Genomic DNA, 14,346 nt, shown 5'->3' on the forward strand with positions numbered 1-14,346 from the left:
ACATGACAGCCTAACTAAAGAATCCGGCCCCTCTGATAAGTAGACAGGGCCCCCAAATGTTTTACCAAGCACCTACCTAGGGGGGTGCTACATCTGCATAGGCAGACCGCCGTTCAAGCTCTCCTAGGAACGATCAGCGGGTCCTGGCGGCCATCGAACCAGCTGATTGACTCCTGCTGTGTCCACTCACAGCAGATGCGTGGCTCCAGCAGCGTGCACACGTGCCCCAGAGCCGACAACAAGGATCACGTACAGGTAAGTGATTTTGCGCTTAAGGGCTGCCCTGCCGCAGTAAATGTACGTGGGGCGGACCTTAAGTGGTTAATCCTTTTTTTTTTTTTAATTCCCCTTTAGGGGGTGTGGCAAGGGGGGGTGTCCTATGCCTTCATACTTTTGCTAATAGGTGTCCCTCGTTCCCATCTTTAAAAGTTGGGAGGTACAAGTTTTTGAGATGGAAATAAGGGACACCTATTAGCAAAAGTATGTAGGCATAGGATACGCACCCTGCCACGCCCCCTTAACCACTTGCCGTCTGCTCACGTTGAGCCTACTGCGGCAAAGTGGTTCGCTATCGTCTGACGACGTAGACCTACGTCGTCAGACACTCCCCTTTCTCGGCGGCGCAAGCGCGCCGCCGGAGGCTCGCTCCCGCTGTATTCAGTCACAGCGGGAGTCGGGCCAGGGGAGGAGCAGCAGCAATCGCCGCTGCTCTTCCCCGATCGTCGGGGAATCGAGTGTGGAGATCCGCCCGCCTGTGTAAACACAAGCGGGCGGATCTCTGAAGTGACAGGCAGGGTCAGATTGCAGGGTTCAGCATAGCTGAACATGCGATCTGTCCCTGTGTCACTCAGTCACCTCCCCCCACACACGTTAGTAAGCACCAGGCATACATTAACCCCTCCCTCTCCAATAAAATTAACCCCTTCCCTGCCAGTGTCATTTTTACAGTAACAGTGCATATATATAGCACTGATTACTGCAGTAATGTCACTGGTACCCCCAAAAGTGTCAAAAATGTCAGTCAGAGGTCCGATCTATCCGCCGCAATGTCGCAGTCCCGCAAAAAAAAAATCGCAGATCGCCGCCATTACGCGTTAAAAAAAAAAAACACCAAAAATGACAGAAATCTTTCCCTTAGTTAGTAAACACAATAACTTTTGCGCAAACCAATCAAAATACGCTTTTTGCTATTATTTTTACCAAACATAGGTAGCAGAAAACAAATTGGCCAAAAATTTAAAAAAAAAATGATTTTTACATTTTTTTGGGGGGGAATTTCATTTTTTCAAAATAAACGCTCTTTTTTTGTTTATAGCGCAAAAAGTAAAAATCGCACAGGTGATCAAATACCACCAAAAGAAAGCTCTGTTTGTGGGAAAATAAGGACGTAAATTTCGTTTGGGTACGGCGTCGTACGACCGCGCAATTGTCTGTTAAATTCGCACAGTGCCGAATCGCAAAAAGTGGCCTGGACGTAAGACAGCAAAATCCTCTGGTGGTAAAGTGGTTAAAGGAGAAATAATTAGTTAAACCCACAACTGTTTTTTTAACCACTAATATTCCTTTATATTGGCTTTTGAAATCCACAAATGCAGCAATTTATAAATTGGATGAAAGGTTTAGCACTGGGAAACACTTTTTGAAAGATAAAAAGTGTATTTTTATATACAACTATATAGATCAGACCAAAATGAGGGACAAATGAGGAGGAAAGAGGGACGGAGGGACTTTGTTCCAAATCAGGGACAGTTGGGAGGTATGGGTATACGGATTATAGAGCAGACTTCAAGTGGTTAATTAGTTTATGTAGCATTGTCATTGTCATTGTCTACAATGAGGTGTGTAAGGCAGATAACACAGCTACATAAATGAGTGCACAGAACTGGCCCAGATAACATCAGACACACCATTGCCAATTATAATCTGAAATGTTCTTGTTTTTAGTGATGCAATAGAACATTTTTTTTTTTATCCCATTTGGCCCGAAGCTCACATCTGAATACACAGAGCCCGGTGTGACAGGTTTCTAAGGACAGGTGTGCGAAAATTACCTGTCCTACCTGCTCTGTTCAGTAGGAGGGATCCTGCTTTATTAAGTGATTCTTTTCACCTCCAAACAGGAAACTCTGGACCATGATCTCCAGGTTAAGCAGGGTCTGGTATCCTTCTATCCAGCTGTCACCATGCAAAGTGAGAGGCACGAGGCACATGGCGTCTCTAGGGGTATCAGGATCCAAAGTGGAGAACAGGACTACCTTAAAGACCATGGACGATTTGCCGGGACCCAGCCAACTGGAGTTAATCTACTGGGTGTTCCTGAGAGGTTATCTCTTTCACATGCATGAACTAGAGGTAAGATTGGGGACAATACATGGGGTAGATGGTGACCTTGCAGCACTGGTGTCCTGGCTTAAATCTCCACAAAAATGTCTACAATTACACGCTTAGTGCATTTACTACTTGCCAACCAGGCTTTCTCTGGCACTTTTTGTTTACAAGTTTAAATCAGTATTTTTTGCTAAAAAATTACTTACAACCCCCAAACATTATACATTTTTTTTTTCTTTGCAGAGACCCTAGCAAATAAAATGGCAATTGTTGAAATTTTTAATGTAATGCGGTATTTGTGCAGCGGTTTTGCAAACGTAATTCTTTTTTGGAAAAAATACACTTTATTGACGTTAAAAAACAAAACAAAACACAATATATACTCAGGGGCGACATGACTTGCCGGGGCGACCGCTGTGCACCGCGACCTCGGCGCGAGATGCACGGACTTCATATCATTGAAGTCAATGAAAGTCGCCTCCAGGTCGCCCCAAAGTAGTACAGGACCCTTTTTCTAAGTCGGAGCGACTTGTGTCGCTCCTATTAGAACGGGTCCTGTGCTAATCAATGGCAGGCGACCCACCGCTACCAAGTCGCCTGACAAGTGGCAACTAGTGTGAATGGGGTCTAAGAGTCGGTTCACATTAGCGCGACTTGTCAGGCGACTTGTCAGCCTGACAAGCCGCGCTCCCTCGCGGTCCATTGACCGCTACAGGACCCGTTCTAATAGGAGTGACACAAGTCGCTCCGACTTTGAAAAAGGGTCCTGTACTACTTTGGGGCGACTTGCATAGACTTCAATTATGTGAAGTCCCTGCAAGTCGCTCCGAAGCCGTGGTGCATGGCAATGCACAAGTCGCCCCCAAAGTAGTAAGGAGTCGTGTCGCCTCAGTGTGAGCCAGCTCTTAGATTGTAAGCTCTAACGAGCGGGGCCCTCTGATTCCTACTGTATTAAAGTGTATTGTATTTGTACTGTCTACCCATAAGTTGTAAAGCACTGCATAAACTGTCGGCGTTCTATAAATCCAGTATAATAATAATATACCCCAAATTTTTTTTTTTGTTTGTAAAACATGAAAGATGATGTTACACCAAGTAAATAGATACCTAACATGTCACACTTTAATCTCTTTAAGACCGTAAGATTTGACCTCCTTCCTGACCAGGCCCTATTTTGCGATTCGGCATGCGATACTTTAATGGACAATTGCGCGGTCGTGCGACGCTGTACCCAAATTAAATTGACGTCCTTTTTTTCCCCACAAACACAGCTTTCTTTTGGTGGTATTTGATCACTTCTGTGATTTTTATCTTTTATTTATCTTTATCTTTTATCGTTATTTTTATTTGTTGCGCTATAAACAAAAAAAGAGCGACAATTCTGAAAAAAAAAACAATATATTTCACTTTCTGCTATATACCATTCTCAAAAAAAAAACAAATTTAAAAAATTTAAATGTTTTAACATTTTAGGCCAATTTTTTTTCTGCTACATATTTTTAGTAAAAAAAATCACAATAAGCGTATTTTGATTGGTTTGCACAAAAGTTATCGCGTTTACTAACTACGAGAAGGATTTATGTAATTTTTATTGTTTTTTATTTTTTTACTAGTAATGGCAGCGATATGTGATTTTTTTTTTTTTTGCAGGACTGCGACATTGCAGTGGACAGATCGGACCCCTAACTGACATTTTTTACACTTTCGGGGGGACCAGTGACATTACTACAATAATCAGTGCTAAAAATATGCACTGTTACTATAATAATGACACTGGCAGGGAAGGGGTTAACACTGTGGGTGATGAAGGGGTTCAATGTGAGCCTAGGGGTGTGATTCTAACTGTGGGAAGGCGTGGCTTGTGAAATGATCACAGAGACCTGTGATCCTATATAGCAGGATCACAGGGTCTCTGTGATCATTCCAGGGAGAAGAACGATCAGCTGTGTTTACAACAGCTGACCGTCCTTCTCTCTCAGCGGGGAGCGATCGTGGGTGTCAGACGGCAATCGGAGCCGCCTTCCCCGTGCATCGGAGTCCCCACTGCCGAGTGGGGGCGAGAGCGCGCCGGTGCGCACTCGCCCCCTAGCTGCAAGCGCGCGTCTGACGTAGGTCTACGCCGGTTTGCGCAGGAGAGCCGCACTGCCGCAGTAAATCGGCGGCGTGCGGTTGGGAACCGGTTAAAGTGTGTTGTATTTGTACTGTCTACCCATAAGTTGTAAATCGCTGCATAAACTGTCGGCGTTCTATAAATCCTGTATAATAATAATTATAATATACCCCAATTTGTTTTTGTTTGTAAAACATGAAAGATGATGTTACACCAAGTAAATAGATACCTAACATGTCACACTTTAAAATTGCGCACGCAATAATTTATGATTTTGTGTTTCAAACTTTATCATACCCAAGATGTTATAAAGAAGAACGCACAGTAAAAAAAAAAAAAAAATCATATGTAAATAATTGGTTTGGGCCGCTCGTTCTTAAGAATTACATGCAAAATAATGGTACCGCTTTCAGCACCTAAAATCGGAAAGAATTATACCGCCAGGGAGGTTAATGCATATATCGGTGAATCACTCCGTGCTACCCTCTTGAGTCCCTACTCACCAATAGTATAATAGGAATCAGCATATAGTGCTGTGAAGGCACTGTGGATAGTGGAGATATTCCTCCTTCTCCTTTCCGTTCCTAGACTTAATTAATGGTGAAGGAAATGGTACCGTTCCACATAATATGCGATTAGGATGATATTCCTCTTTTCTCCATTGTTAGGCTCACAGCAATAAATATGGTGGAAATGAGAGAAGAATTCTCTACTTACAAAATGTAAAAGCAATAACAAGCGATGGTTACTTGTGGCGCGACGTGCATTCCAACCACCCGAAATGACGTCACCAATCGGTCCCTTGCTTTACGTGTTTCGCCCCTCCCACTGGGCGTCTTCTGAAGCTGTTAGTTGTTACATAAAAAAATGTTGTTCTCAAGCACTCCTCTTTATAAATGTGCTGCATTTCATTAGAATATACAATAGAAAAGTGCAGCGCTTAAAAGGTTAAAAACAGATCAATGGATAAACCAGAGTCTAAAATTAGCACAATCAATGTCTAAAATGTATGAGGGTGATAAAAAGTCCAATAGGAAATCCAATGAAGGTGCTCAGTGCTGTAATGGCACACAGGAAAAAAAGCGGGAAATTGTATCATACTTACCGTAATTTCCCTTTCCTGGTGCCAATCCATGGCAGCATACAAATGATAGAGCTCCGCCTCGACTCCTCCCTCAGGACTAGTGCATAGCATAAAAGACAAGAAGGTCCCTTCCCCCAGCATTCTCCTGTAATTTAGAATACCGAGGGTGGGAGCGTATGCTGCCATGGATTGGCACCAGGAAAGGGAAATTACGGTAAGTATGATACAATTTCCCGCTTTCCTGGTGCCTCCATGGCAGCATACAAATGATAAATAAATAGCTGACACGGGTGGGATAATGCACACACAAAAAATAAATTTTATTCAGACAGAGGACATGGCTAAGCTTAGTGCCTTCCTTCCAAAGTTTACAGTTGAAAGGGATCCTGGATCAATTCTGTAATGCCTGATGAAAGTATGGCAAGAAGACCAGGATGCTGCCCTGCATACCGTCTCCAAGGAGACGTTGGCCCTAGCTGCCCAAGATGCTGCTACAGCCCTCGTGGAATGAGCTTTCACCTGTGTTGGAGGCACCAACTTCTTGGATATGTACGTTTTTTTGATTAGCTTCACTATCCAGGAGGCTAGAGTTCTACTAGTGGCATCTTTCCCTCTATTTTTCCCGTGAGGGATGATGAATAGTCTTTCCGATATCCTAAAAGATTCGGTGGCAGCCAAGTAGGCTTTCAGCACTCTGGCGATGTCTAATTCATGGCAAGTATCGGAATCCATGTCAGTAAAAACTGGCAATGCCCAGGGTTCTCTTAGGAAAGCTGATGACGCCACTTTGGGGACAAAGCCATGAATCGGATGGAGTTCCACCCTATCCGGGAAAAAGGAAATGTGTTCCTCACCAATTCCTAGTGAGTGGAGTTCCGAAATTCTCTTTCCAGATGTTATGGCTAAGAGGAAGACCGTTTTTAATGTAAGATTCCAAAGTGAAATTTGCTCTACTGGGGCAAACGGCTGATCTGAGAGGACCTCCAAAACGAATGAAAGATCCCATTTTGGAAAGGAGCGCCTGGCCGGAGGGCGGATTTTTAATACTCCTCTCAGAAAGGTCACTACTAAGGGGTCTTCTGCCCACCTTCTATTGGATGCGGCCGATATTGCTGCTACCTGAACCTTTAGGGAGCTCAGACTAAGACCCAAATCTAGACCCGTCTGTAAAAAACTGAGGACGTCAATCGTAGAAGGAGAGACCGGGTTGAATCCTTTTCCAGAAGCAAAGGTTTGAAACTTGTTCCAGATTTTATTGTATACTGTGTTTGTGGAAGGTTTTCTCGCTCCTAGAAGGGTAGCGATGACCTCTGTGGAGCATCCTAGGTTTTTAAACCTCTCCCTTTCAGTTTCCAAACCCGAAGGTCCAGCTTGTGGGGATTCGGGTGAAACATCCTGCCTTGGGACAACAGGTGAGGAAAGGAGGGGATCCTCGTCGGCGGTTCCAGGCTGAGATACATGGCTAGAGGGAACCATGGTCTCTTCGGCCAATAGGGTAGTATTGCCAAGACTTGGACTTCTTCCTTCAGAAGTCTTGAGAGAAAACTCGCAATCAGTGGGCGAGGTGGAAAGGCATAAGCCGTCTTGAAGACCCATGGGCATACCAGAGCGTCCACTGCTTCGGCCGATGGGTGAGGAAAGCGGGAAAAGAAACGGGTCAACTTGTTGTTGCTCGGAGAGGCAAACAAATCTACCTGAGGATAGTCCCAGAGATTGACTATCTGCTGGAAGATGTGGGGGTGTAGAGACCACTCGTTGCTGTCCGTGAAGTTCCTGGACAGCATATCTGCTTCCATATTCAAAGTGCCTGGAAGATACACAGCTTTCAGGCCGAGGAGATTCTTCTCTGCCCATAAGAGTATTGGCTCCACTTCCCTGAGAAGGGATCTGCTGTGTGTGCCCCCTTGTCTCTGGAGATAAGACACTGCTGCCCTGTTGTCCAGACGCAGTAACACTCTCTGACCCTTGATGATGGAAGTCAAGGCTAACAATGCTTGAAAAGCCGCTCTGATTTCTAGGATATTCGACACAATCCCGTTGGTAGGGAAAGGCCACCTTCCCTGTACCCTTGTCTCCCCGCAATGGGCTCCCCAGCCCTGTCCGCTGGCATCGGACGTAATTGTGATCCATGAGGAAGAGCCGAGGTGATGCGATTTGGAAAGATTTGTTGCGTCTGTCCACCAGTGTAGGCTTCTGATTGTTGATGCTGACAGACTGATCTTTTGGGAAAGATGTAGTCTCTTCCACTGTGCCAGAAAGGCTACTTGGAAATGCCTCAGATGCCAATGAGACCAGGGGACTAAAGGGATGCAGGCCGACATAGTGCCTATTAGACTCATGCATTGAGATGCTGTCAGGAAAGAACACCGCCGAACTTGGATCATTTTCTGAATAATGGCTTCACTCTTCTGAGGAGGCAACGAAACTGAACTTTGTTTCGTGTTGAATAAGGCGCCCAGATAAATCATCTCTTGAGTAGGTATTAACTGGCTCTTCTGTAGGTTTATCAACCATCCCATTTCCGTTAATTCCTGCATTAACATTTCCTTGTGGACTATGAGCTGGTCTGGGTTGGAGGCCAGAAGCAAGATATCGTCTAAATAGTGGTAGACTCTTAGACCTCTTTCTCGAAGTGGAGCGAGGGACGAGATCAGTATCTTTGTGAAAACTCGTGGAGAGGTGGACAAGCCGAAGGGAAGGGCTTGGAATTGGAGGTGCAATTGTCCCACTGCGACTCTCAGGTATTTTTGGAAAGAGGGGAGAATTGGGACATGCAAATACGCATCCTGCAGATCTATAGAGATCATCCAGTCCCCTGGCTGGATGGCATGGATAATCGTTTGCAGGGACTCCATTTTGAACTTTTCGAGAAGAATGTGTCGATTTAGCTTTTTTAGGTCTATAACAGGTCTCCAACCTCCTGTTTTCTTTGGGACCAAAAAAAGGGTAGAATAGAATCCCTTGAAGCGCTCTTCCGAGGGAACAGGAACTGCTGCTTTCTGAAGCTGGAGAGATGACAGGAAATGAGACAGTGCTTGTGCCTTTTGATGGGAGGTCGGCCACGTTGTCTGTTGGAATGAATCTGGAGGAGGATGACCCAAAAAACTCCAAAAATGGCCCCAACGAATAGTCGATAGAACCCAAGGATCCTGGCAGCGGCTTGCCCAGATTGGAAAAAATTGTTTTAGCCTGGCCCCCACTGGGAGGGACAAGGCTAAGTTGGCGTCAAAAAGGTTTTGGCGCCTCTTGGGGAGCGGTAAGGACTTTATTTTTTCTGGAATTTAGGAAGGAAGCTTGAGTGCCTCTCCAGGGTCTCCTGCCCTCTCTGGCCTGTTTTGGCTGTCTGTAATCCCGCACATTAGATGGACGGAATCTTGCTGTAAATGGCCTTGACTTGCGAGCCCTTCTGTCTTGTGGAAGCATGCCCGATTTTCCGCCCGACACTCTCGAGATGGCTGTATTTAGTTGTTCCCCAAACAAATTTTTCCCATCAAATGGAATCTTGCACCAGTTCTGTTTGGATGCAGGATCGGCTATCCATGGTTTAAGCCATAAAGCTCTTTTTGCCATCACAGAATGGAGCATAGCTCTGGCTGAGCATCGGATGGTATCAATTGCCGCTTCTCCTACAAAATCTGCCGAAATCTTGAGCTCTTCCAGGGCTTTGATTATGTCCTCCTTTGGGACGTCCTGACGTAAGGCAGTCTCGACGTTTCCTGTCCAATACCTAATAGCAGTGGAAACTGAGGTGAGGGCAATTGCTGGTCTGCAAGCTGCACCTGCTGCCAGATAAGACTTTCGTAGATCCGAGTCAATCCTTCTGTCTAAAGGGTCCTTGAAGGAAGTAGAGTCCTCCATAGGTAATGTAACGTTCTTTGCCAGGCGGACCACTGCTGCATCTACAACTGGCATAGAGGTTAAGGAATGCATATCCTGTTCAGCCAAAGGGTATAGCTTGTTCATACGTCCCACCGAAAACTTCTTATCTGTTTTCTGCCATTCATTATCAATGACCTCCTTAATTTCTCCCATTAAAGGGAAATAGATCTGTTTCCTTTTCAGGAATGGAAAATAGGATTTGGATTTTTGAGGAGTGGGATCTTCTACCTCCTCCCAGGCAATAGCTTTTTTGACCGCCTGAATGAAGGGCTGAACCAAGGTATACTGGAACCCAGATAGATCCTCTTCATCTGAAGATCCCTCCGAGTCTGACTCCCTGGCTGGATGCTCTACCGGATGTAAAGGAGTAATAGTTGCAGAGGGACCGGGCCTTTCGGTATCTGGAACATGAGCAGAAGGTTCGGAAACAGATTGGGTCGGAGCCAATGATAGCTCTGAAATTGAATCCTTAACCGTCCGTTTGATCAAGTCTACTACTTGTTTGCTTTCCTGCTCCCGATTGGCCGCATAATCTCTTAAGCAGTCCTTGCAGACTAATTTATCCGGGAGGGGATTTGCGCCACAAGCCCAGCATTTTTTCCTGGAAGAATGAGGAGGGGGAGATGGGGAATAGTTCCGCCTCCTTGATCTTGACCTTGATCTTCCAGATCTATGATGTGAGGATCGGGATCTATATGGACTCTCGTCATCTCGATGTCTTGAAGATTTCTCCGATCTCTTGGAATGGGCAGGGCTGGTGAGAGAGGGAAAATTCCCATCACTCAAAGGCACATGCTCTCTCTTTTTTTTTTTTTTTTTTTTTAATACTCACGTAAAGTTGGTCCCATACCTATCAGAAGTGTGAGGATCTTTTGCATGGGATGAGTGACTCATGATGGCTTACAAACAGCAGGGTCAGCTAAAAGGGAAAGAGAGAGAGGAAAAACCCCATTTTTTTTTTTTTTTTTTTTTAAGATAACAGGAAAAGAAAGGAGAGAGAGAAAAAAAGCTTTTAGATCTAGACGAGACAGATATACGCATACATACACATACATATATATATATACATATATATACATACAACCCTCCCTTTAGCACGCACATATACACATCTGTATACAAATTACATAATCCCAGAAAAAAATGCAAATGTTTAAAAGTAGAACTGCTGTACCTAAGGGCCGGTAAAGGAGCAATTGCAGGGCTTCTTGATAGAGGCAGCTCCACACACTTAATTCAACTGCCTCCTTATATATGCCTTTATTTAGGAGACATAGGGAGGGCCACTGGAGGAAACTGCTGTTTTTAATTAACCTAATTGTAAGGGAAAGCGAGTATCGCTTTCCCTTACCCAATATGGCCGCCCGGTGTTGGAAATGCCACTGCGCATGCGCCCGCGCACGCGCCGTGCCTCCCGCGGCTCCACGCAATGAGCGCCTGCATCCTCCCACTGCTGGTGACGTTCCGCTCTACCGCGCATGCGCCCGCACCCGACGCCGCTCCACGAGGACGCCGAGGAGCGCGCACACGCTCCTGCTCGCCGCAACAAACACCGCCGCCGAGGAAGAAGGACCGGCATCCCCCTGCACAATGCAAATGCCAGGTAACCCTGCTGGGGAACAGGTAACCCTGCTGGGGAAAAAATACATTAAATCTACCTACTCATACCAATATAAAAAAAGGGGAAAGAAACAAAACAAGATACAGATAATACACACATCATCCTCAGGAAAAACAATGACATTTATAATAAATGATAGAATAAAGGGAAAACCTGACCCAGCTGTTTTGCAGAAACGACTCATCCATAATTTTCCAGAAACTGCAGACTGCGTTCCTATGAGGAAACTCTGCTTTTGACCCCAAAAGATCCACAGAAGGGGTTCCCTGCCTTATTAGTGCTATGAGCGACCCAAGAGCAGGGACTGCGTCTGGGAGAGGCTGAACCCAGCGGAAGCTGCCAAACTAAGTAAGGCAGAGGTAGGGACATACTGCTAACTCTTCACCAGTTCCAGAGGTATGAGGAAAAAAAGGAGAATGCTGGGGGAAGGGACCTTCTTGTCTTTTATGCTATGCACTAGTCCTGAGGGAGGAGTCGAGGCGGAGCTCTATCATTTGTATGCTGCCATGGAGGCACCAGGAAAGTGCTTTCAATCTGTGTAATCCTCCACCAGAGATACAAGCCTCTCACCTGAGGGCTGTGGTAAAACAGCCTCAAACAAATTCCAGCAATAATAATCTCCTGTTCAGGACAGCGGTTTCTAAGGACATCCCTCCGTCTCAGATAATCACAATGATCACCATAATAAAAGATAAAGAGGGGCAGACCATAGTGCATTAACCAAATAACAGGAACGTTTATTTTGAATAGACAGCCTCTTACTTGAAACATATGAATCTCGAGCAGAGTAAACAAACAGCCGATCATCCGACAGAGCCGAACGCTCTGCCGACAGGGACTGCGAGTGACGTCACAATCTCCTCCCCCTTCCGCACGCGTATCGTCAGTGGGCGGGACTTCTTCAGCGTATGGGCGGAGGGATGGACGTCACTCCTTTTATCTACCATCCCCGCTCGTTAGGCATCGTTGCTACCATGACAACGTAGGAGGCCGGACCGGAGGTGTCCCGAAGCCATTGCACACAGGAAGCTGATGTCAACCTGAGTACAGGAACCGGATCCTCTTTAGAAACCGGAACGAAAACATAGGCTGGGACCCTGTATCTCCCATTGCCATTCGAGAGCGGAGATGTCAATTAAAAAACAATATAAAACGGACATATTTGGGAACAAGAACCCATAAGAATATGCCTACCAACTTATATTTATAAATATATAAGGAAATCATGACATGTCACCCGCAGCCCCTGTATACAAAAAATGCATATACAATTAAAAACGATCCATAACACAATCAATAAAAGGAATATAAAAACAAATATAATAAGACCCATTTTTTATATATATATAGAGGTTAAAGATTTTTAAAAAAGTCAAAAGCATACATAAAATTGATATCAATTAAAAACTAATATCAATAAAAATCCATATAATAGAATAGAAAAATCCGTATGCTAATAAAATATGGGGTAAAATAGAATAAAAGGAACTACCGGTCTGAGATAAAACAGTTGAGGTCGAAGTCCACATTTAGACCTCTGGGGACCCCAACCCTTGTCTCGAAGATCCAGTATGATTCTCGTTTACTTAGTTGTCGTGTAAAGTTACCCCCCCTCCAATGTTTTTTGACCTTCTCGATCCCCCAAAACTTTAACTCTCTGGGGTCTTTATTGTGAACATGTTTAAAATGTTGAACTACATGATGGGCTTTCTTGCCCTTTCTAATACTACTCATGTGTTCACCAACACGAACTTGTAGCGCCCTCGTGGTCCTGCCCACATACTGGAGCCCACATTTGCACTCCAGCATGTACACGACCCCCGTTGACGCACAAGTGATTAGATCTTTAATTTTATAGGAATCACCCGTGGAGTGGGCCACAAACTCCTTTCTCTTCTTGATATTGGACTTAGATGTTTTACAAGCTACGCATCTTCCACAGGCATGGAAACCTGATAAGAAAGAAAACAGCCTATTTTCGCCCAATATAGGGGGGTCAATCACTCCTGGTGCTATGAGACTTCTCATTGTGGGAGCTTTTTTGTATATAAAGACTGGTTTGGTGGGTAAGAAGGGACCTAAAATCTTGTCCTGCTGGAGTATCGACCAATGTTTGGTGATAATTTTCTCCACTTTCTTATATTGAGCATTATACTCCATAATGATCCTACATCCACCATTGTCATAAGGTGCTGCCTGTGTCTTATTAGTCAATAAACTTGACCTCTCCATATTTTTTACTTCTAGGATATCCTTTTCTAATTTCATGGTATCATAACCCTTTTCTACAAAACGTTTTTTTAAAACATGCGATTGTGCTTCGTATTCCTCAACTAGTGTACAATTCCTTCTTAAACGTACAAACTGCCCTTTGGGTATATTACATAACCAGTTCCTATGGTGGCAGCTGTCTAGCGGGATATACGAGTTGCGATCTGTTAATTTAAAGTGCGTGTGCGTTTTGAAGCGATCAATGTCTTTAGAGATGACAAGATCAAGAAAGACAATTTCACTATCACTCACAGTCCATGTGAGGACAATGTTTTTGTCATTGTTATTCATTTTAGCCATGAATTGATCTAAAGTCTCTCTTGGACCATCCCAAATAAGCAGCACATCATCAATATATCTTTTGTAGCACAATAGCTCCGGAGGGCGCTCGTTAAAGATGACTTCTTCCTCCCAGTGGGCCATAAACAGATTGGCCACACTGGGAGCAAAACGAGCGCCCATCGCTACACCCCTTGATTGCAAGTAGAATTGTCTGTCAAACCAGAAATAGTTCTTTGACAGACAAAAAAATAAGCTACTCAAAAGAAAGCTACGCTTTTTTCTTGAAAGGTCCGATTGTTTGAAAGCCCATTTCACCGCATTCTGGGCTTCTTCGTGATTGATAATGGTATAAAGAGAGCCCACGTCTGCTGTCACCAGCAGCAATGTGGGATTACATGGTAAATCCTGTAAAGTTTGAATCACATGCTTAGTATCTTTTAGATAAGCCTGAGTGGTGACAACCAGGGGCTGGAGATGCAAGTCAATGTATTGACCCAGTCTCGATGAGACTGAGTCAATCCCATTGACAATAGGTCTACCAGGAGGGACCTCACTGTTCTTGTGTATTTTTGGTAAAAAATACACGACTGGTGTACGGCAGAACAGTGGGTCCAAATAGTGTAACTCCTTTTTGCTTAATATGCCTTTCTCCTTACCCTTCTTAACGAGTTTTTGCAACTCTCCTTTAAATTTTTTAAGGGGGTCACCTGGTAGGATGGTATATGTCTCTTTATCTGACAAGAGTCGGTTCATTTCCTCTTGGTAATATTT

The 14,346-nt window shown here is 44.6% G+C and overlaps 1 protein-coding gene across 1 annotated transcript in view; it reads left to right on the top strand.

The window, feature by feature from the left end:
• The first annotated feature begins 1,994 nt into the window (after positions 1 to 1,994).
• The window catches only part of LOC309557390 (sterol 26-hydroxylase, mitochondrial-like), a 51,887-nt gene continuing 39,535 nt past the window's right edge, over positions 1,995 to 14,346 (top strand). The window contains exon 1 of the mRNA XM_082260102.1: positions 1,995 to 2,352. Within this exon, the coding sequence (XP_082116228.1) occupies positions 2,134 to 2,352 (219 nt within the window). The 5' untranslated portion in view covers positions 1,995 to 2,133. The remainder of the gene's footprint in view (positions 2,353 to 14,346) is intronic.

Source organism: Pelophylax lessonae (assembly GCF_965119305.1).
Source record: "Pelophylax lessonae genome assembly, chromosome: 6".
In the NCBI taxonomy this organism is placed as follows: Eukaryota; Metazoa; Chordata; class Amphibia; order Anura; family Ranidae; genus Pelophylax; species Pelophylax lessonae.